Source organism: Chroicocephalus ridibundus, chromosome 9 (assembly GCF_963924245.1).
Source record: "Chroicocephalus ridibundus chromosome 9, bChrRid1.1, whole genome shotgun sequence".
Classification (NCBI taxonomy): Eukaryota; Metazoa; Chordata; class Aves; order Charadriiformes; family Laridae; genus Chroicocephalus; species Chroicocephalus ridibundus.
Genome location: NC_086292.1, coordinates 27,487,504 through 27,511,714, shown reverse-complemented (window position 1 = coordinate 27,511,714; position 24,211 = coordinate 27,487,504). Strand labels below are relative to the sequence as shown.

Below are 24,211 nucleotides of genomic sequence, written 5' to 3'. Positions count from 1 at the left end.
AAGGGAATCAAGCCTGGCACCACTGTGAAAAACTGATATGACTGTCTCCGCTGACCAGAAGGCAGAGCTGGAGTTCAGAGAGGCTATGCAGCAGGGCTGGGGTCCCCTCCGGGGATAGCAGGCACATGTTTATCCTATGGTTTCACGTGAACTTTTGCCTGGAGGGTCTCGGGGCAATTTTAGTATGATTTTGAGGCAGAACAACCTATTTTCCCTCACATGTCCCTCACAAGTTGCTCCCCGCGAGCTTTGCACCACTCCTTACACTGAGGCAGCACTCCTTACAGCTGACAGAAGCCCTCAGGAGGGCTCTGCGCCCCCGAACCTCCACCACAGGCCCCCGCCACCCCGTGGCGCCCAGACGCGGGTCGGTAGCAGGGGGGGACCCGCTACCGAGTACCCGCTACCCGGTAAAGCCAGTAAACTGCCCCCGCTCCCCTCCTCCTGCCACACTCAACATGGCGCCGCGCCGCACTCAAGATGGCGCCGGCGGGGTGACGGCGAGTCGCGCACTCAAGATGGCTCCCGGCGCGGCGGAGGGGAGATGGCGGCGGCGGCGGCGCACGCGCGGCGCCCCGCGCGTCACGCGGCGCGGCGTGACGTGCCGTGCGTGCGCGGCGCGCGGTGACGGAGCGGGTCGGCCGCGTCCCTTTGTTGGCGGCGGCTGAGGCGCGGCGGGGCCGGGGCTGGCGGGGCGGGGGGGGCCCGCCGCCACCGCCGCTTCTTCAGCGCCCTCGCCATGGACTCGGACGAGGGTTACAACTACGAGTTCGACGAGGACGAGGAGTGCAGCGAGGACAGCGGCGCGGAGGAGGACGAGGAGGAGGACGAGCCCGACGATAACCTGGACCTGGGCGAGGTGGAGCTGGTGGAGCCCGGGCTGCGCGTCGGCGGGGAGCGCGACGGGCTGTTGGGCGGTGAAACAGGAGGGCTGGGCCCCGGCGGCGGCGGCGGTGGAGGTGGCCTGGGCGGCGGGCCGGGCCCCGGCGGTGGCGGCGGCCCCGAGCAGGAGGAGGATTATCGCTACGAGGTGCTGACGGCCGAGCAGATCCTGCAGCACATGGTGGAGTGCATCCGCGAGGTCAACGAGGTCATCCAGGTGAGAACCCCCCTCCTCCCGGCACCGGGACCCCGGGGTGGGAAACGACACGGGGAGAGGAGGAGGGAGGCCCGCGCCGCCAACGGGCCTCGCCGCCAACGGGCCTTGCCTGAGGGACGCCGGACCCGGCCCCCCTGCGGCCTAAACCGCCCCTGGCAGGCTCAGAGGGAGCCTCTCGCCCCGTCTCGGGGGGAGAAGGGGGGTCCTCGGCACCCCCTTCCCCCGGGGAGGCCCCTCGGGGCAGGCCGGGAGCTTGCTTCCTGCCGTGGAAGCGTCGGGAAGGAGGCCCAGGGCTTTAAAAGGGCTCCTCGTTCTTTGTGTGGTTTCCAGGGAACCCGTGTGTTGCTTTTCTCCCTCTCCGTCCTCACGCTGGCTGGGCGGGGGGGCGGTTTGAGCCCCTGCGGTTCCTCGGGAAAGCCGGTGGGTCCATGGCGAGCTCTGGAATTCGAGGAGAGGCAGCCCAGGCACCGCTCTGGTTTTGCTGCCTTCTCCCTTCCCTTCCCCCCTCACCACATACAAACACGCTCCTGCTCACGGAGCTGAACCTCGTCGTGTTCGTTTCCAGCACAGACCAGGAGGGATTCGAGCAATCGCTTCCAAACGATAACTTTTTTTACCCCCAGTCTTTAAGTGTGCTGCTTAAAAATTGAAATCGAGTTCAAAACAACGTTTACTGTCTTCAGATGAAAATATCTGAGTCTTATTTGTTGGCTCTTGAGCTTTTGGAAAATACTAAGCCACTGGAACTGTTTCGCATCCCTTTTAAATGTTTATGGCGAGGTTTTGCTCCAGCTCACCATAAAGTTTCCGATGCTGTTCCCTTTTTCTGTAGGTGACCAGAGTGCATGGGTTTTCTTTTGTTCCCGTTTACTTGATATTTTTCGGGTTATAGCAAGTAAATACAAAATATTTCTCCTTTTCCAATACACAAACAGGAATACTGTGAGAAAGTGAAATCTATGGATATTAAATATTGAAGGACACACGGTGCCCAGAAAGCAGTTGTTTTGCTAGCTGTGTGTACTTCCAGCATTGATAAATCCATTTAAATACGAGATACTTGAGAGAATGCTTTTGCCCAACTATTCTGTGCTTTACAGTCTCTATAACAGCAGCTTTCAAGTGTTGCTTTATGTGCTGTAAACCCACTAGTTTATATGGTGCTTGATGCAAACAGCTGTAAAAGTATTTGCTTACTAAATTAGCGAAGGGCATTTCTTAAGTCAAATTAAAGTTTATGACTTTAATAATAGTGCTGTACGTGTAAAGCTGAATAAAGGAGTCTGTCTAGATTAGCTGATTACCTTGCAGTTAAAGAAGATCTCATGGTTAAGTACGGATGTTTCTTTGCTACCAGTTATTGATCCTCATATAGGGAGGAAAACAAATGGCAAGTAGGCGTGCAAACAATTGGTAACTTAAAGTTTTTACTCTTTGAAGTACCGATTAAAGTGGTGAGTCTGTATTTAATGACTAAAACCGTGAAAATCATGATCCCTACTGATTGTATTGAACAGCTTCTACCATTTGTCCTTTCTTTGCATAAGCCAAGTGGTGGAAAAGTTCCTGCCAGTGAGGAGTAGTGAGTATTGCTGCTCGTGCATTTTCCAGACCTGGTGGCACGGTGGACTTGCCTACATGTTCTTCATGAAGTGATTTCTTAGCCGAAGTCCTGTTTTCTGGTCTTTGCATTTTCCCCCCCTGCTTTTTTTACTGCCCTTGAGCTGTATGACTTGTGTGCTTGACCTCTGAGTTGCAGAACTAGTGGAGAGAAGTCGATATAGATCAGGAGATCCCTCTCCTGCTCCTGTACCTGAGGTGGTGGTGGGAGGCCTGACCCTGCTGTGGACTTGGCTGCGTTGGGCTCTGTAGAAACCTTGCAAACCACCTACACAGAACCACTGTGTCTGCTGCCTATGCTTTAGTTCCTTGTGTTAGGTTTGCAGTAGTTATTCGTGGTTTAACAGAGCAGAGTGCAGAAAGCCAGTTTCTTCAGAATGTCATGGGTAAACTCAGGATCTGAAATCAGCTTATGCCCTGGAATGTGTCAGAAGAGGGTAGGAAAACATTCAGTTGCTCTGAATTGCTTTTAAATGCCAGCTTGCTGCCATCAGATTTCTAGTCTGTTCAGAGGTAAGTGAACTGAATTCAGTTGATGCCTCAGTATTTGCTCATCCCAGCTTCTGTTGCTGGTGGTGAAATCTTCCAGGGCTCTGTTCTGTTTATTTCCTTGCTTTTGGCGCCCAACCAGGATTGCTGTTGCTGCTTTTCTGGTTCAGTAAACCTTTTCTGGAGTCACATTGGCTCAGGATCCTGCTGCGGATCCTTGGTTGCAGTGCTGTGATTCACTTGTTCCAGTCGAGTACTGGATGGCTTTGGTCTCTGTGTATCTACATTGGGTTTGTGGTCTCAAAGGATGATGGCTGCAGGCACATTTCTTAGTGCTTGGGAACTTGTTTGTTCAAGTGAGGATGTAACGCAGAGGTACCCTGTGCCCAAAAACTTCAGTTGTAGGTCTTGCACCCTCTAATCAGCGAAGTTACTGTTTTCTGATCAGAAGCAATGTATAAATAGGGTTTCATTTTTTCAGTTGATCATCTTTGCAGCAGCAGTGAAAGGAAAAGGTATCGGTGAGCCATGAAGTGCCTGCAAGGAGATATCTGAGCCATGGCAGGTATAACTGTCCGTATTAAATGGCCTTTGTCCGTATTAGAACACTGCATTTGAACAGTCTTTTAGCTGATAGTAATAGTGGTTGAAGGGACTGAAAGAAATTTATTCTCCCATCCGTTTTATTCATTTCCAAATACACGCTGTATAAGAAAGACATGAGCTTCTCAGGACAGGGATTTGATCTGCCGAAGACTTTGCAGAAGTAGTAGCTAACTTGTGGTGAATTTACTGGTTAGAGAGCCTGTAATTCACCCTGTAGCGTGTACTGGGCTCTTGAAGATGGCCACTCAGCACCAAGCTGTTACTTTTTTTTATCGCTTGGTCTTCTAAGACCACTGAACTTGCAGTGAACGAATGACTCAAATATTCATAATGTTTTGTGTTTACTCTTTCTTGTCTGTGCATAAGCAGGATTTCAGGTGTTTAATGTTGATTTTTGCAAAGCGTTTAGCGTTTATGCTCATAATCTGGTTTGACTCTGTACTGCACAACAAGAATTCTCTTTCCTCTTCGAATGCAAAAATAGGGGTATGAATAAGTCTGTATGACTTATAAGGGGTATGAATAACCTTGTGCTGTCCATTGTCTGAGGTAGGGTTTAAAAGTCCCAGCCCAGAGTATCACTTCTGTTATATCACTATAATTACATGGAGAATCATTTGACATGTTATTTTGAGTTGTAGTTGTTAAAGTAAACAGACAGATTTCTGGTGGTTTTCCAACCACTGGCAAAATAACTTGCCGAGTAACTGTAAAAACCTAGACACAGGGTTGGTGTTGAACAAAAGGCTTTCTCCTCTCAAAGGCGTTTTCCGACAGTTGAACATCTTCCCCCATATTCTTCCTCTCTGAACTTTTGTCCAAATAATTTTCTGCCATCGTGATGTCTCTTTTATATGGGATTGCTATTTCCATCTTTGCTCTAGATTTTCTGAAAACAAACTTGAAAAATGTTTAGAATAGAATGTTTATTTCTACTCTGAATAGAGCATGTGATGATCTGTGTGTCTCTGGCCCAGTGTTCCCCTTGCCTTGTTGCAAGCTTGTGCCATTTCAGTATTTCTAAGTTGGGCTCGCTTCCCCTTTTCCATCACCTTTTTCTGGAGCATTCCAATGACATCATTGTGATGTCACTGACCATATTCCTTCTTTCTGCACTTTGTAATGGCGAGGCATTGAAAATACTGGCGTGGAGCTCTGAGGTGGCTGATGTTTTAAAACATGCAGAAAAGGGAGTTGAGCTTCTCTTTTTTTTCTTTCCCCACCCTGCAGCAGGGAGCAGGATCCTGGACGCGGAGGTTGTGAGCGTGTCGAGCTTCAAACCTGGACTTTCTCTGGAAGGAGGTGGCATCACTGCATCCAAGAAAAGTTAATCTAGCTCAAAAATACCTTTTCTCTTTACTGTAGCGTTTAACATAAGGTTCCTCAGAGCAGAACAGGTAACGTGCAACATCACAGCGTTTGTACTGAATGTTGGTTTCTCGTTTAGATGACAAAGCTGGATGGCTTCTTTGTAAGTAAGGTCAGGCCCTAGCTGGGTAAAAGCTTTGCCGTTAAAATAAGCCAAAACCCCAGGCCACTCCTAAGTTACAATGCTGTATTTGTTAAATCTGTTGAGGAGTGGCATTTTGGAGAGGCCGGCGGAGCTGAGGCAGTGCAGATATCCCCCAGAATGCTGCAGCTCTGCCCTTAAATAGCGCTCTGTTACAGCAAGTGCGAACCCATTGTTGCTTGGCAAAAGGGGTCTTATTAAACAGTGGCTTTGGACAAAAAGTACTAATTTCCAGTCGTAACTCAGGAAATTTCCCCACTGCTGGTGTAATTCTGTGCTATGGGCAGTGTGTCCCAAATGCATTGTCTGAAATAGGAATGGCTTCCCAGTGAGCAGTGGGAATTGCTGCTGTCATACGGGGTCGTGCTTAAAACTGTATTTAATGTTAGAGATGACATCTTGAAGACTCGGAGTACTTGAAGCTGCTTGACAAGCATTAGGTAGGAGTCTGTGGGCGGCAGCACTTCAGGCTGATGCTTCTTGCATTCGGGTCCCCTTGTGCTGCCTGCACGAGGTGGATCTTCAAGCCTCTAACTTATTGTGTGGTTACTTATTTGATAATAATATTCTTGGTGGGGCCCTAAATGTTATGATGCTGGAAGGAAATGCTTTGTTAAACTTTGTGTTTCTGTCATGTGGCTTTTATAAGGTGTTTCATTACAGTAGGAATGCATTTAATATTTCCAAGGAATGGAGTAAACTTTTCTGTGACAACGCATTCCTGAGATCTCGTATAAGCGATCGCTGCAAGGCTTTTGGAAATGACATCGTATCTGTTCCCTGGCTGCCAAGACATATAATTCTGAATATAATAGACTGGTTGTTTTTTTTTTTAAATTATTATAAATTTCAGCGTTACCGTGTAGAAAAGTCGTGTTCTATCTGTTATGTCTCCAGGGTAATTTAAACTTTGTACTTAAATGACCCATTTGCTCAGTGCTTTAGATTTCTGTTAGGCCAAATGTAAATCTCATAGCTGGCCATGAGTAAAAAAAAAAAAAAAAAAAAAGGTGATGCTGGTTTCTTTTGTCTCAACATAATTTTGCAAAAATCACAACACGGCAGCCTTGTCTCAGGGGCCTTGCGGATGCAGATGGGGACTGGTATGCATTGGGGAAGTTTTCAAAGTGAAACTGAAAACACTCTTTTGTTTTTTTACCTTCTCTTAAACATTTGTTTCAGAAAGTGAGAAACAAAATAGTAAATACAGTTATTGCTATTCCCTGTGGGTTTCATTTTAGCAAGCAGGACCATACTTGCTATGCAAAGTAGAAGTAGTATTTCTGCTATAAATTGGTAACTGGTGTGCCACAGAGAAGTCATAATTGAGACTGGAGCATTTGTGGTCCTTGATGTGAAACAATAACTGTTTCTGGATGTTAAAAGCATAGTTAAAAATGAAATTATGGCTTATACTTTTATACTTGTCTCAAGCTCTGACTCTTTAGTTTTAGCCTTGCATGAGTCAAAGTTCATAATGGGAAATAAAACTCAAACCTCCGATGCTCTTTGTGTTCCTGTGATGTGATGTAGAAGTACAGGGCAGTCCAGTGTCTATTCAGAAATATTTCCCATTTCTTGCTTAGCACTGTTTGGCAAGCAACATTAAATTTAGGAGCATGGTGCACAGAATTTCAGTTTGATAGTCTCTGCTTCTTGTGATCAAAACTGAGGCCTAGAAGAATTCAGCATTTGTTCAAAGTGATGCTGTTCACTTGTAAGTTAAGGGTATCTCCCTGTACAGCACCTCCCCAGGTGTCCTTGGCACCTGTTGAATTGTTTTCAGTTTTCTATTTTGAAAATAACCACTCTTCCCCTTTACTCCATGAATGAGATAAACAAGAATGTGGTTCTGCTGTTCGGTGTCAGGTGTAATAGAGCAATTCAAGGAAGTGATTGTTAAACTCCAAACTGCATTTGTGTTATAATAGTGAGCCAAGGTTTTCATACAGAAATAATTTGTAGTAGCCTTTTCTTTCTGGAGAACGTAGCTGCTTGTTCCTCTGCTTGGGAAAGGCTGTTTTGAATGGTTGGTAACAGTGAAAAGAATCCAAAATCTGTCATGAGAGCTGTCACTTCCCGTGGGGAAGTAACTGTGAAGGCTGAAAGTCCTCTCCCTGTGTTTCAGCCTGCAGCTTACCTGTTTGGGGTCATGCTTCCAGTCTTCTGGACTTCTATTACTTTTGGAGTTAAAGGGATCTAAAAATACTGCAAGTGATGTTTTGTTGTGTTTCTGGGTGGCTACGCTGTGTTATTGGCAGGGATAAGGAATGTTTGGAGGCTATTGCGTGTATATATAGGCATACAGTGCTGCTGAATTTCATTAAGTCATTCAGTAGCTTCGGCAATTGCAAGAAAATTGTAGCCTCATTTATTGTAAAACACACACGGAGGGTTTGTAGCTACTCAGTAATGCCAAATGGTGCATTTGAGTGCAGCCCAGAATACAGATGCCTGCATGTTTGAGAGAGGCCTGACGAGCTCCTGGAGGATATGAGTGCAGGAGGCTCCAGCGTGATGAGGAAGTGACCGACTCTGCATGAGCTGGAGGAAAACAAAACCCCTTTTTTAATTTGATAGTGAAAATTCTGCTAACATTTAAATATCTTCATCGTCCTAGGTGTTTGCTGTTAAGAAGGTTGGAAAACTTTGAGTTTTTCTGGCCTGTGTTTGATTCCTTAGCTTGATTTTAGCTTTTAATCTTGAGCTGTGATGGAAATACTGTTTAAATGAATGCTTTGAAAACTGCTGTTCGATGCTTCCTCAGTAGTTGAGTTTCACGTGTAACTTAGTTTGGTAGTGTTTGTACTTCACAAATTTTAGAATTTGAAATGTCCATATAACTACAAGCACTCTTTCAAAAGAAGTCCCTTGTTTACATGATGTTGCACTGCTGAGTAATTATTGTTGGAATTCAGAGTAGCTCATTGTGGTGAGGGTTCGAACCACTCTACGTACATAATGCTCAAACACAGCTATCTGCGTCAAGTCTTTTGCCTGTTTTTAGAGACTGAGAACTTTAGCCAAATGTCAGGGATTGTTTCAGATCTGAAGTCTTATGTAGAAAACTTTCAACAGTATCAGAGTCACTTGGAACAAGGAAGAAGCTAATAAACCGTATAAATACTTCTCAAAATAAATTTGCTTCTTCCCTTTGTAGCTTAGCCGCCTGCTTCTGCACATGTTGGCTTACTTTGTGCAAGCGTGCTGGCCATCGTGGTGCCTTTTGTCATTGCCACTGGTCTTGACAAGCTGTTTTGGTCAGTGTTAGAGAGCTGCAGGGGCACGTAGTTGGTAGGCATTGCCACTGCCTAATAGAGAAGGAAAAAAACTCTGGAAGAACTGGGTTAGGAGGGATATGTGCAGCCCTTTGGTGTCCTCCCTTTGGACAAGCGTGAAGCCCAGACAGCTTCGGTGGCAAGCACTGCTTCTCCGTGACCGTGTTATGGAGTATGGCTCCCCTTGTTGCCAGGCTCCAGCATGTCTGTGCGATGGCAAAAGGTTGTATTCCTCTGGATATATTGGGAAGAGGAACCAAATACTGCTGCTGGGGACAGGGGAACAATTGAGAGCCCTGTGAGCAGGTGGTTCTTGGCCATAATGTAGGAGTAACTGGGCGGTGGTCTATGTACCTACCTAAAACTTGGCTTCTTCGCTTTCTGAGCTACTGATGGTTTCTAGCTGGTGCTCGCTTGTTCCTGCTGGCATATTAAGTTCTTTCCTTCCAACCTTTTTTTAAAGCATTCTTGGCTTTGTATCTTCCTTGATTTAAACTTTTACATCCCAGAGCACCTCTCGTTTCCAGGGACAAGCAGTGCAAGGATCCTGTCTTGGCCATCTGCTTCAAAGAACAGGTCTTCTGGGAAAGTACTCATGGCTGAAATGTAACGGTGTGAAGGAGAAAAGGTTTTTCTTATGACTTACTCGATTCTCTGCCTGACTTCCTGGTCTGAGGCACCCTCCACACTCTGGGACACCATGAACATGCCTTTACACATGGGGAAGGGTGCGTGTTAATTCACAGAAGATCAAGCTTTGATTGCTTTGTGATTTGAGGAATTTGGGAGCTGGAGGGAGGTAATCCCCAACGTTGGAAACTAAAGGTTTGGATATTTGCTTATTGCCTTTACAGCCCTTCAGAAAAATTGCCTGTGCTTGGTGGAGTGATATTTTGTGTGTTATTTCACCAGATGAGGGATACAGACTCTAAACTCTGTTTTCCAGTGGTTAAGTAGGAGTTCCTGCTTGGAAGGGTTCTGTTTGGGCACAGTTAAAGCCCTCTTGAAGTGGAGAACGTACACTAAAAATGTAGAACCAGCAGAATCAGTATAATTGCACCTGAAAATAGTCAACTGGCAAAATAACTGACTTTGGGTGTTAGTTCAAAGATTTATTTTTTTTAAACTTATGTCTGCCTATTCCTACTAAGGAGAAGGCATGAAGAGACTTTCTTCCAGGATAAAGAAATGTAAATTTTAAGTGGTTCTGAAGGTTTCCACTTCCTGCCTGGTATTAGTAAGCTAGGCCAGCCTCCAAAGGAGTGCGGTGAGTGAGCCCTGTGAGTGTACTAAGCTGGCAAGGTGCGTTTTGACCAGTTTACCTTAGCAAAACTTTTTCAGAGGCACAGAGGAAATAACTGGTATTTGAGCAAGTCCATTATGTAAAAATCATGGCAGGACGCTTGATTTTACCATTCCTGTGCTGCTTTGTGTGTGTGGAAACTGGTGAAATAGTTACTGCGTAGTGAAGTACTTTGTTCCGGGTAACTTCCTTTTAGGGTTTCTCTTTGGTTTTTCTGAGCTAAGGCAGTACGGGCTGTTGTCGGTATGCTCCCATTGCTGCTTGGCTTGAAAGAAACTCAAGCTTTAGGTTTCTTTGGGTATGTAATACTCATCCCAAACACTGCTTTTTGAGATTCAGGGGTGCGTAGGCACGTGCACCTGCAACTGAAATAGGGGCAGCTGTTTGCAGGGTCAAATAATGAATGGGATCAGTGAACTCTGATTAAACGTGCCTCCTCTCTACTCTTATCAGTCAGCCCACTGTTTGACCCTTGCTTTGCTCCATTTGCCGGAAGTGATGGTGGTTGAATTGCTCAACTCTGTACTGTCAGCAAAAGACATGCATTTGTGTCTACACCTGAAGACAATGTTTTCGTGGCCTGTTCTGGATGCATGTATAACTCAAGGTGCACATTTAACTTTTGAAAGAGCTCCGGGTAGTTTTTCAGAACTGTGATTCCCCTCTGCAGCTGGTAGCTTTGGATTGCTTGTGTTCTTGTGTCATAAAATACAAATGCAATCAGCATTCCTTTGTCTGGCAGATAGAAATGTGGAGAGGGATTAGGGGAAAACAGGAAAATTCACATAAGTAAACAGTTTCCCTTGCAGTGAGCTTTCCTGTGTGGGAAGAATAACTTCAGAATAAGTTAACTCCTAATAACCTCCATCCTAGTCAGGCTCAGGGATCTGAGAAACAGGGAGGTGGAAGGCATGGTTTGGAAAGAAGAGGAGTTAAGGACCTCTTCTGGGAAGATGGGAGACTGTGTGGGAGAGCCTTCTCTCGAGGAGGTAACCAAAGGAGAAACCTCCCAAGGCCTGCCAAGGTTGACTCCAGAGGAGGTGCTCAGAAGTGACGGAGCTTTGCTTGATGAGTATTAAAACTAGGCTGAACAGCAACTTTTAATTGAAAAGATAAGAAGAACACCCCAATGCTACGTTAGCAGCGTCATTTCTCTTCTGGGAGCTCTGGCAGGCTCTAGTAACCCCTGGCCGTAATTCCTTATCTTAAAGTGAAGAGTGAGGGTTCTCATTCTGCATTCCTCTTCACCTGAATAAGTGACCCCAGTAGATGTTGTTAATGGGAAGTTTGCTTTTGTGTGAAGTTGAAGGTCTTTGAGGTAGAACGCCATCTAGTATGCATACAGGAAAATAAAGTAACAATTTCTAAGTACTTTGAAGAGCTGATGAACAACTGTGTCTGATGTCTTTGTTTTGGTAGTTTGTTAATACTTCTGTGATGACTGAAAGGCTATCTGAGCAAATTGGGGTGGTATTCTGCAATTTATACATAGTTTATATATGCCTCAGCATGTTCTGTAATAACCCTTCACTTTATTTTACTTGGTAAAATGATGTGTTGGAAACTTCCTTATTTGTATTGTTAGGAGAGCTGAAATTAATACTTGAAAATGTACTCCGCTGTATTTTTATGTTGGCTGATGACAGTTGATAGATAGTAAATGCAAGTGTAGTTCTGTATAACAGCAAAGATAGAGTATAATGTGATACAAGTCTTGGACTATTGCAGTTTAGAAGTTAAGATGCTTTGCCTTCAACTGGGAATTCTGTATTGAGGTATGGAAATGGGTTCAGAGAGTGTATGGAAACTGGCATGATGCTTGAGAACCTGGTGAAATGCTTGCTGCTTGGCTGGCTTTTGTCATTTCTGAATCTCTCATCGACTTTGTGTCGTTAATCCACTTTGGGGGTTACTGTTTGGGAACTAGCTTTGTACATCCAATGCTTATTTTTTAGCTGGGGTGAGAGCTTCTAGGAGGGGAACAGAGTGCACAGCCTTGGAGCCGTCTTCAGGGATGCCTGGGATGGCTGATCCTGTAACTATCTGGAGGGAGGGTGCTTGGAGATGTTTGGGATATCTATCATTCTTATGTACCCTAGCGTAATTCCCCTGCCCAGTGTCCTGCTGTCGCTTGCCAGGGTATCTCTGCAGGCAGGCAGCGCCGTGATTTGGAAGAGGCTGGGTGCCTCTAAGTGCACCTAATTATCTGTCAGTCGTTAGCGTAATTATTCATATTTCTAGCCTTCGCATCAGTTATAAAGCAGGACTGATTAAGTGGGTTTTTTCTCTTGCAGAAGCCCAGTGTCAGATGATTGGTAGTAATATTTAAACAGGAAAGCAACAAGGAATATCCTTGTCAGGTGGTGCAGTCTATCAAATACAAAATTGCTTGTCCAGGTTTGTTTCCTATTCCCCGCAGAAAGGGAGATGTTACAGGTGCTTCGGAGGGCCTGCTGGGAACACTTCTGATTAAATGAGTGCGGGTTTGTGTAGAGGCAAGTCTTTAAAGCCCTTAAATGAGAAAATGGTGAAGAAGCTGGAGGTCTCCTATTCTTCCCCACTGCTGTATGACTTATGTTTTGTTATTTAAATGAGAAAATGGTGAAGAAGTTGGAGGTTTTCTGTTCTCTCCTGCTACTGTACGACTTGTGTTTTGTTATTTCTGTATTGAATCCCAACGGAGTATTTTCTCTTAACTCGAGGGAGCTCAGGTAGTTGGTTAAAAGTACCTGCAGCAGTTAGAGATTGCAGTTACAATTTTAGGTATATCTTGTTAAAGGATGGGAATGAGAACAAACAAGAGAATTGATGAACTCTTCCTGGCTCCAGAATATCCTTTCTTCAAAGGTGGCTTCTGCCGAGCCCTCGGAGGAAAAAGTTTTGGGGTGTAAACAGGCAAAATTACTTCTTGTAGCGGAAATCTTGGTTCATAAAATAGGATCTTGCCAGGTCTCTGTTTTGTTGGCTATAAAACTAAGTAAGACTAAATGAGCGGAGTATGGTAAATAAACTGCAAAGTCATCATTAAAAAATGGTCTGAGCTAGAAGAGACTTGTTGGGAAAAGGATGCTGGCAGATTTTCCTAGTGCAGATGCAGCTTCTGCCAGCAGAAAAAAGTGCTTCTGCAGGTATAGCTGCTTTGTGCAGGGAAGTGATATAAGCTCTAACCGCATCTGCTCTGGGGCTTTTGCCAGAGATTACATCCCCCAAGACACTGCTGTATTGGCAATGATTTCCTGAGCCTATCTAGCTTAAAAGTGTTAAGATGGCTAAATTATATATTCCTTTTCTTTTTCATACTTGATTGAGGATTGTAGACCAAGGCATAGGTATCACTTGGGTAAATTTACTGACTGTTTGTCAAGGTGGCATCATGTATGTCCAAAACATATCTTGCCGGTAAATACTTCAAAGGGTTAAGCTCTTCCTGTTTTGTATTGCATTGCAATTTGGCAAGACATCCGTCTTTCTGCTGCATGATGCAGAGATGAGACATGGGCAAGGTCTGCTGTTGGAAAATGAGGTGGTGGCGGTAAGAACTGGAATCCAGTTGTGGAGATGGATTGCTAAATGGGGATGCTCGTTAAATCTGTGCTGAATGATGACTGACTGCTGTGACATGGCATGGAATTGTGTACCCAGGTGCTTCATTTAGCCAGGTATGTGCGACAGTAAACAAGTTCAGGGCCTTTGTGCAGTGATGGGGAGATGAAGTCAGCCCAAGGGAGGTGGGCTTTTTCTTTCCTAAAGTGCTATAGAGTGTGTTGCTGCTTCAGTGAGTGGGTAAAATTTCCTCTCTGTCCAAGTGAAATGTGCTGGAGAGGGATTGGTTCATAAAAGTGGGTGCTGCTTTGAGGAAGGGACAAAATCGGAAGCGATAAGGGACAGAGAAGTGAAGAGAAATACCCAGTGCTTGGATGCTCACCAAACCGAGCCCCGGTGGAGAAAGATAAGATGGAACAATGTTAAGGACTTTTTTTTTTTTCTCCATAAAAATTCTCTAATGCTGTTGTAAAGTGCCACTGGCTAAAAATTCCTCGGCAAAACCTTTGTTTCTCATCAGTCATGTTGACTCTGAAGGGGTTAACTGTTGCATGCCACCAGTGGCCATGTGTCAGAATGCATTTGAGCTAACCTGGCCATTGCCACAAGAGGAACTTTTAATTGGGATGGCTTTTGTTTAGTTTTCATGGTAGATCTTTAACTTACTGATTTTTGTGGGTGCTGCTTTATTGTGCTTATGGAAGAAGTTATCGTGCCTTACCATTTTCTTCTACCTGTCTGTATATTTGTTGGAAAATGTTAATTATAATGTTCTGAAGCAGAAGTCAGGGTGCAGGACACAAGCTGCATAGACGTGTTACTTGAAGATTTTTGCATAGTGAGTATTTCCCCCCAAGTACCTGCAAGTCTGAGAGCTCTGGCTTCTGCTGCAGGAGGTGGCCTGTCCATTTGCTCTCATTCTTGTCAGAAGAGGAAAACTGTGTAATCAAGCACTGCAATAACAGCCGGGTGAGAAGAACCGTGTGTTTGTGCTGGCAGTGCACTATGGGGTAACGCTGTTCACGGTCGGGGTAATCCTGGAAACAACTGATTTTGAGGAATCAATTCAATGGCGGTTGTCTTGAGGTGATGTACGGTTTGGATGGATTATATCTTTCATCTGTGATAAACAACTTACCTGCCTTTGTGTTTGAGCATACTGTGGTGGAATAGATATTCTCCATTAGTGCCCAGTAAAAAAAGCAGATGGGAGACGGATCACCCAGCAATTTGAGACTTAACCAGCATTTGAGAGACACATTTATGCTGAATATCCTTGGGGTCTGATCCTCTGCTTGCACCCTGTCTAAAAAGAGGACAGCCTTTCTTTAAGCATCATCTGGAAGGACCTTTGAGACCAAGAAAGGACAATTTGAGAGACCTTTGCAGAGAACTATACAACTTAATGCAGAAAATCAATGAGGTTGTTTTCTTGGCACATGTTTGAGCCTGCAGACAGACCTGCTACGGAAACTGTCTATGGAAAAAGAACACAAGTTATTGGGAACTTACCCTTCCCAGTATTGCTGTGATGTCAAAAAAAAAAAAAATTCTCATTCTTTCAGTGTCTGCCCAGCTTCTTCTACACACTTCAAGTATGCCATGGTATCATTATTTCTTCAAGTTATCCTAGGGAAAAAGTCTTTTGACATCAGGAAATACTATAGGATACTCTTCTAGGAAGGACTTTGCAGGTGTGTTGGTTTTTTTTAAATGGAATAGGCATTTTTCTGTTACAGCAGACCTTCATGAATGAGGCATGATAACAGATCTTCAGGAATGAAGCGATAGTTTGGCCTTTTTGAAAAGGGCATGCGGTATGCTCTTGTATATTGTGCTGTAAGATACTTTATGTAAAAGGGCCTTCAAAAAAAGCAGGTTCTCTAAACCATTCTGTGGGGCTGTATGACTCTTGCGTGGTACAGATATTTTTGCTAAGGTAAAGTGTGACTTGTGATACCTCCACTGATCTGCTAATAACATCCTCCTAAGACTTACTGCCCATCCAGTGCCTGTTGACGTGTTGATGCCTTTGTTCTTAAAGCAGCCAAAGTGAAGTTCTGTTACCCAAAGGGCACGCAAAATCCACAGAAAAGTCCCAGCTACTGCTGACCAGTAAGTAGTTCACAGTCCAGGGTGGGCCTGTTCCTTAAATTACCTGAGCTGCTGGAGACCAGAGCTCGTGGAGAGCAGTTCTGCTACTGATGGGGAGGAGCAGTGCCGCTTTCCGACAGATATATCGAACCCATGAAATGGGTACAGCCCCACGGGTGAATCTGGTTCTGGATCAGAATCTGGTAGTATACAATGCTGGCTATGGTGGAAGAGTAAAATTATTTACGGATATGTATTTGAGTGAAGGAAAAGGAGGGAAAGCTTTTTTCTTTTTTGAGACACCTCAGATTTCTATAAAATGATTTAAAGGAAAAAGTAGTTGTAAAGTAACATTCCTCTTACAGCTTTATTCCTTTACTATCTGTTTCTGCCTGCAAACAGGACAGTTTCTGTAGCTCCCATTGGCAGACCTGTACTCTCCCCGCAATATACAGTTCATTCAGAAGTTGAGTCACTGGGGAAAGCGTTCCCCTGAAACCCAAATGGAGTGCTTTGAGTTGTTTTACTTGTATGAACTTGATGGGTAGCTGACCTGACATATGCCACTTCTAGTCTTTCCAACATTGACTAATAAAAGACTAAAAAAGTGTATTTCTGTCTTGCTGGCCTCATGACTTGGTTACATTGAGGACACATCTTTGTAGAGATTGGCAGTATTCCAAGAGTTTACTGTCAAAAATCGTATGTTTGGTAGCCTGGCTGAATGTAGCCCCCAGACACTGTAATGATGATATAGACAGGGCTAGGTCCTGTTCCTTTTAGGAGCTGGACTTCAATCCTCAGCAGCCACCTCCCTCGAGATCTGTCTTGCAAATCCAGAAAGCTTTTGGAAGAAAGATGGCAAACTGTTGCAGTTGTCTTCTTGATGAGAAACTGTCTTTCTGGATTTTGCTTTCTGAGATGAAAGCTAAAGTTGCTGGTAGGATGATGGAGGAGAAGTGTGAGACCTCTGACTGTGAATTATACCTCCCTGTATGCTTTAAAGTCTTTGGGACAAGATGATTTGGAGAGTCTGTTGACGTGGGAAGACCCAACTTTGATGTGCCTGGCACGTGGCTTGTTGCAGACTGATTTCACAAACGAATTTCTTGGAAGCAAGTCCCTGTTGTCCCAGTTGTGCCAACTCGGCTGTCTGGCCACGTGGCGATCCCGGTCTGGATTGTAACAAACCAGCAACCCCCTTAACCCGGATCAGCTTCTCTGTCTGGTTCATTTGTAGCCGTGCAAGTAGTCGTGCTCCCATCACCGAGCGGGCAGTGACAGACCCAGGAGCCAGTGGCTCCATGAGCTTGTATTGCTGCTGAAGCAGATCCCTTCTGAGCTGCTCTTTCTTGGTCTGGTGGCGATGGGATGCAGCTTCTTTGGATTAGGCTCTGAAAAGCATGTTTTACTGCCCTATTTCAAAGTAAAATAATAATCCAAGTAGCTGTTACTTTATGTCACAGACAAGAATAGAGTTGGTGCACAGCTAAGCCCTTCTGGGTTTCTGGAGTCTTCCTCGGTGCCTCTAAAATCTTGTGCAAGGGAGGAGATTTCTTACCTGGTTTTGATCAACCTCTGCTCTTAGGCTAAACCGAGGGGGTTTGGTACGTATTGCCCAGTCACTAAACTCCTCTGCCTTTGTTCAGCATTGTTTCTTTCTGTAGCAAAGCATGCTTTTGCATTCCTCTTGAACCAACATACTCTATTTTCTTCAAGACCCACGCTAGTGAGTTGTCATACTGGTTTGAGACCAGTTTGATAACACCAGTTCAGTGTATCTTTTCTGGTCTTCTAGAGACTGTTGGTCTGAGAGATCGTCGTGTGGGACTAAAAGCATGAAATGCTGCTGCTTGGGGATGCTTGTGGTCTGGGGAAATCCAATGGTTTTCCTGTTTGATGAAGCTGGATCCCTTTGTGGTACGTGTATAGGAACAGTGCAGTAACTACCTGGTGTGTCAAAATGAAGTGTAGAGGGGTGAGAACTTTTACAGGGTTGGGGTCGTGTATGATAGAAGGGGAAAAACAGAGCCTGGGGGTCTGGAAGAGCAGTGGTGTATAAAGTCAAGAGGAAGGGGGCTAAAATGTGCTTTGTGGACTCCGCTTGTGCGAGGAGTAGTTATGGATGACCAGGGAAGGTGACTATGTGTTGTTTGTGATTGGGACACAGAGGTCTGTTACTGTTTTTTCTAAATAGTCATCTGTTTGTTTCATTGATTTCTCATCCTGCCAGAAGCAATGCTGGGAGGCACTGGATGTTGACTGTAGATTCGGCACGAGGAGGAAGTTGGTGATTACCAGGGACCTGGACTCTACCTGGAAGAACCTGCAGGCCCTTTACGTTCGGGATAGCCAAAACTCTTTTGGGGCTTTTAATATCACCCCATCCACAGCCTAGCTGCAGTGCTGTGTACTGTTTTCTGCCTCCGCAAGGGGAGATATTAAGGAGCTACTGCAATAGTAAACGGGAAGAATTATATGGAAATGGTGCCATCACCTTCTCCTACTCTTTTTAAGGCAAGTCTTTGCAAATTCATGAGTGGGAGGCAATGGATTGAATAAACCCATTCTGAAGCGTACTCTGGCACCCATGTGCTCCCACTCCGCTTCTCTCAGTATGTCAGCGGCAACTCCAGAAACCAGAGCTGTGGCTCGTGTTGCTTACACAGATTTGCTGAGCTTTTGCTCATACATTGGGATTTCTTGTGGTGGGAGACACCAGGAGGAATGAAATACTTTGGGTGATACCGCCTTTGTGGGCAGTAAAACAATAGTGCTCCTTAATCTAAAAGAATTAAAAGTGAGAAGTGGTTTGTGAAAGCGTGTACATTTGGAGACTTTCTGTTCCATAGTGCTCAAGGAGCGTACGGCAACAAAACTTGCTGGAATTCACAGGGCCTCTGTGATGGGTCTTTGGTCTTTAAAGGTTTGACTTTATACTCCAGAACTGTAGCAAAAGGAAGTAGAAGCTAGAATGTTCTTCAAATTAAATGTATAAAATATGGGTTAACATTTCTCTGTATCCTGTCATCAAACCATAGATCTCCTGGTAGGGAAGCAAGTGTAGCTGAAATATTGGAAAATACCTTCCCTGATCGTAGCCTGTGTGCAGTTTTTAATTAGTGTTGAGTTGGTGGTGGAGCTTCTGCAATCATCTGAGAGCCAGTGCTACCCAGTGCACTTGAGCAACAGGGCAAATCCATCCCATCTTCTTTTGTTTAGAAGTATTACAGTGTGAATTCAGTTTTTGCATTTCCAAATTGGCTAATTCATCACGGAGTTGTTGCTTTAGTATTTATTTTTCCTTTCTGATTTTAAAAGCTTAGTTAGACAATGGATCTTTGTTGTGGCTCCTAATCATTAACCTGAAAACTTTCCAAAAGGCTCAGAGAAAATGTAAAGCAGCTGACTGCTTCATTTCTGCCTCTTGAACCAATTAACTCAAGTAATAGAGTTTTCTCCGAAGTTGCTTTTTATTATCTTCCTCTGCTAAAAGAGTGGATGTTCATCAGAGCTAAAAACAATCAGTAAAGTGCAGATAGGTTACTATGAACTGAGATCATCATATCAAGCTGCCATTTGGTGCCATCATGTAATGGTACTAACTCAGTAATTCTGTAAAACTTAATTTTCAAAATTAAGAGCTGATGTGTGAAGGGAAGTTAATGAGATGAAGAAAGATGTAGGAAGCCAAGGAGATGATCAACATTGAAGCTGAAGCCTGTGCATGTGTTAATGGGAAGTTACAGTGGGGTGGTAAATGCCAGCTGGAGGACAGCAGTGGCTGGCAATGCCAGAGGGAAGTAGCCTGGCTTCATGTGGAATTGTGTGGAAATGCCAGTAGCTGGAAACAGGTAAATATCTGGTTGAAGCACAAGTGGGTAATTCAAAAAAAAGTCACTTAGTGTGGCTTCAGTGGGGGTGTAGGGTGGAAAAATCACATCCTTGGTGGGTGCATAAAGATTGACTAGTACTGATTTTGTTGTTATTATTTATAACAGGTGTTTGGAAGATGAGAAGGATCTCAGATTCACCTGTGGGTGTTTTAGTGGCCCCATAAACCATGAGATGGCTAATGGCAGAAATGTACCATGGTGTGATTCTCTCCAAGGCCTCAGGGGATGGCAGAGGAGGGTATGGATGGGTGGTGGTGGACCGATCTGTTTCGCTGCTGTCCTCCTCTTCTCCTAGCAGCCCTCTTACAGTCTCTCTGTAATCGAGCCAGGGAATATTAGATTACACGGAAGTTTTCCAGCAGCTTCTCGGGGTGCTCAGTCAGTGGTGTTCAAAAACTAGTAAGTTTGAAGATAGCCTCTTTAGGAGATCACATCCTGGAAGCACACAACACTTAGATCTCACCTTCTGCATTTGGTTCCTGGGAGTTTTATTAAGCTGCTAGAAATGAGTTTTTTGTGCTTGTAAGATTTCCTGTAATTGTCTCCTGAAAGAATAGATGCGAATGGATCTTCAGAAACGAAGGTCACGTAGTGCACTTGCAAAACAATGCAAACGGTACGATCGCAGCCTTACTGTCAGGTGATTTGGGCTAAAAGCTTATTTAAAACACTTTCTGCTCCATATGTTTATGTTTAAGGTTATCTGTATGGGGCTGGGGGAGATGCAGGAGAAGAGCAGTGGTGTTACTGCAGAATTTTCGGCTGGTGTCCACTTTATTACCTGACGTAGGAAGCAGCTGTACAGTCCCTGGTCTGTTGTGTTGGTTGCCCTTGTTCTGTGCTGTGGGTGGCGAAGGAGCTGTTGTTCTTCAGAAAGGAGTGTCAGTGGGCAAACCTGTTGGATTTTCAAGTAATTGAAGACTTTTGGGGATTTCTGCTCCTGCTCGGTGGTGGCACTTAATACAATTGAGTATTACGTGTTTTTATCGGTCTTGATGTTTCGGGCATGCCTGCCTGCATACCACCTCCATGACCTGGAGTCATCTGGAGAGGAGTGGGGAAGAACATGCAGCACATCTGATGATGCTGGTCTCCAGGGCGCTGATGGGCTACAGCTGAGGCAAGCCAGAAGTCTCTCTTAATTTATCAAGAAATCTTTTAAACCTTCCCATGGTGAGGTTGCTCTTACTCTACCTGCTAACATACCATGTGACATGTTGGTTATTATTTTATTAATGCTTCCTTCCATGGTGTGGCGTGCGTGGTGACAACTTTGGAGATGCCGTTTGATCCTGCACATGCTTGAAGGGCAGCTGGGATTTCCACTTGGTGTGCTCTCCTCTTGGCAAAGGCTGGTTTTTTGACTGATTAAATATTTACAGTGGTGGTGTGACATGCTGTCCCTAGATGACGCTTTACTGGAGCAAATGTTTGTGCTGCTTGGTTTCAGACAGGCTTCTGACCTGTTCTTTTGATGGCTCTTCACCAGCGTTTGCATCACCACCAAGCAAAACTCTTACTCTTTATTCTCAACCAACCTGAAACCAGTTGTTTTCCTTCTGCAGGGGAATTCAAATATGGTCTTGTGTTATTTATGCGCCTGTGGAATATAACTGGATGTTGCTGAGGTTTGAACCATTTACAGATGTGTGAAGCTTGGGCGAAGCCAATGTTTCTGGAGCATCTACTTTGATTCATGAGTGCGAAAGCAGTTGTGTAGAAAACCAAACTGGACGCAATATCAAACTGGTATTGCTGTACGGAGTCTGAAAAAGCTGCTGCTATTGGGAAATTGATGCCGCAATTTTAATTTCAACATTTTTCATGTTAAAGCTGTCATGTTTAGAAAACAAAAACAAAACCAGCCATGAAATGGAAAGAGGGAAAACAAAAAATTTATTAATACCGTATCTCAAGGAGGTGGAAAGAACCTGGCTGGAGAGTGGAGCTTAAGTTGTTCTTAAATGGTCTTTATCTGCACTGAATGCTGAAACTGAAACAGGAGCATGATGAGAAGCTGAACTCTAAAATAAGCTTTTGTCGATAATAACCGCAAGAATTAACTGCGCAGCTTTTCTTGATGGATGAAGACATGTATAGATCAAGTACTGCAAACTGTCATTCAGCAAATTATGCTGCTTGGAAATTCTGATTTAAGCTAATGTCCTAATAATCTTTAATTTATAATTCAGTTACGCATTTAAGTGCATCCAGGTTCCTCCTTCCAATTCATACTTTCTTATTTTGACAGCAAAAATAATTTAACACTGATACTAGTGACCAAGCTTCTAGTTCAATTAAATTTTATTAAATGAAGGGGGTTTATTTCGATTAATAATGCTGCTTTGGAGAAGTCCAGGCCTTTGCAGGGTTTACTGTCCCTGTATCTCCCTCTTGCATTGGTGTGCCTGAGTGTGGCAACATAGATAATGATAATAAATGAAAACACCTCTGGTGAAAAGCGGTGGTGAAGTGGGATCTGTTTGAAGAACATCTGTGACTTAGCTGCTTTGTTAGCCTAAAAAAAAAAAAAAAAAATCACTGCCGAAGAACTGTCTGTGTCTCTCTCCAGGCAGGGCTTTATTATGAATGTTTCGTTAGGCAGATAGTTGTGACAGCAAGAATTTCGACAAAATGGCTGCTTTCCTTGGGTTTCATTCCTATCTGGCTATCAACAGGCTCGCTGCCCCGAGCTCCAGGCAATCTTCCTCGGCTTCGACATGTAAAATTGAATAGGTGGCTGTTGTAAATTAGCTCTGCTGTTTCAGCTTTCATAAAGCCACATTTGGAGGAAAATGGAGCGTTTGAACATGTTTGCTTTTTCCCTTGCTCGCCGTCTGGTTTTGGTTGCTTTATGTATTACAATTTTTCTTTGTAACCAGCAAATACCCTTTGTAAAAGCACACTTCTCCCTGCTGCAGCTTCAAGCCTGAGTATTAAATCCCGTCTGAGCAGCATCATAGCCTGTTCATAACTAATCTTTGTGGTGTAAGAGTTGTAGACGCTAATCCTGGGTGCCAGTCGAGAAGCCCATCCAGTTTTGGAACAGAAACGATAACGAACCAGTGCTGCGTAATCTGGTGGTGGTTAAATATTCTGTTAACTTTGACGGCGCTGCGCAGAGCCAGTATCCAGAGTCATTGCTGAGGGCTCCTATGGCAGCAACAAGGCTGATATGGGGCTGTAACAGAACCGGTGTCAAAACATCAAATTATTTTGGTGGTGTTGTTTGAACCCCGTATGAGCGAGTTGCAGGACAGAGCTGCTGTGCAGCAGCTGCCCTCTCATTGCGATAGATGCTGTGATTCACTCCACCCTAGCTGCTCCCAAATAATTGCAAGGTAAGTGTGCGCATGCAAGCAATTAATGCGGAGCAGCTGTTATCCGGTGCCTTGTCGGTGTGCCTTGCCTTAAATTAGAACAGTCCTTAATGCCAGAGGTTTTTGCATTTGTATTTAACTGTGGTTTACATTATGCAAACCAAGCCTCTTAGTGCTGCCTGCCTCCCTGTGCCATGTCCGCTCAGGCCTTATTGCTGGCCACGCCATGTACGAGCAAGGGCAAATCCTCGCCTTCTGTATCGGTCAAACAACTAGTTAAATTGTAAATACTAGATCTCAGATCTAGTGGCAAGCAGAGAAAGTGGGCAACCCAGCTATTCTGCTAGGAGCTTGCCATGCTGCTGGTGTTTCCTTTTATTTAAAATTAACTTGTTGAACAAATACTGCTGTAGCTAGAGGAGGCTAAAGCCCGACAAGCCACTAAAAGCTACCCCCCACTTTGTGTTATAATGCACCAAGCCAACAGTGCTGGTCTCTGAAGTATCATCCTAAATAATGTGCTGTTTTGTACACTGCCGTTGCAGTGGGAAAACAGCTTGCTTTTTGTGATGCTGGGATGCTTTGGGAGGGGTGTGTGTGTGCCTGATCCAGGGAAACTTGTTTTGGAAAGCTGTGGTGCCACTTTGTTGGGAAAACGGAGAAGCCACAAATGAAACAAGACCCTTTTGTTCTTCATGGGTACTTGTCCTTTGGTGAGCAGTATTTGCTGGGTTTGCCTCGTGGCACTCCATAGCCACTGCAGACCCTTTAGTTCCTTATGAATAAGGCATAACTTACCCTTCAATGAAGGGGGAACCTCTCTTGTCGTCGTCTTTAAGAAAAAAACCTCAGACAGAGACCACTACCTTGGTTGCCTCTTAGCCTATTGAGTGATTAATAGGTATTCCCAGAAGTCTTAATACAGTGGCCAAGTGGGCTGCTATAGCAGAAGGTAGGACAAGACTTCAGGCTCGTTTAAAGCTTTTGTAATGCTGTTGCTTGAGAAGTTGAGAAAATACTGATTCTTTGTGCACCCTTTCGGCAGATCTCTGGTCCGAGTGGCGAATCCTTATGTTTGAGAAGAGCTTCTTGCTTTACTACCTGAAACTCATTTGTGATTCTAGAGCATGACAGGGTTGAAATAATGTGTTTTATGGATGTGAGTACTGGAAGGATTGCATGGAGAAACCTATCCGTGCTCTCTGCCTGGTGAGTTCAGCAGGAGATAGCCCGGTTTGATGCAAGACTTGTCCTGGACCATGGAAATTTTTTTAAAAAATAAAAGTTGTACTGGCTATAGGAGCTGATATCATAACCAAGATAAATCTAGAGATAAGATCAGTTTGTTTCCTGAAGTATATTTTCATCTGTGATTAATTTGCTCTAGGAAGTGTGCATGTTTAAGTGAGCTATTAGGAGCTGCTTTAGGTACTGCTACATAGTACAGATAGTA

General features: G+C 44.5%; 1 protein-coding gene across 1 annotated transcript in view; it reads left to right on the top strand.

Moving 5' to 3' along the window:
• Window positions 1–620: 620 nt before the first annotated feature.
• ARIH1 (ariadne RBR E3 ubiquitin protein ligase 1) overlaps window positions 621–24,211 on the top strand; it is a 64,698-nt gene continuing 41,107 nt past the window's right edge. Inside the window, exon 1 of the mRNA XM_063345667.1 lies at window positions 621–1,099. Coding sequence (XP_063201737.1) covers window positions 740–1,099 — 360 coding nt within the window. The 5' untranslated portion in view covers window positions 621–739. The remainder of the gene's footprint in view (window positions 1,100–24,211) is intronic.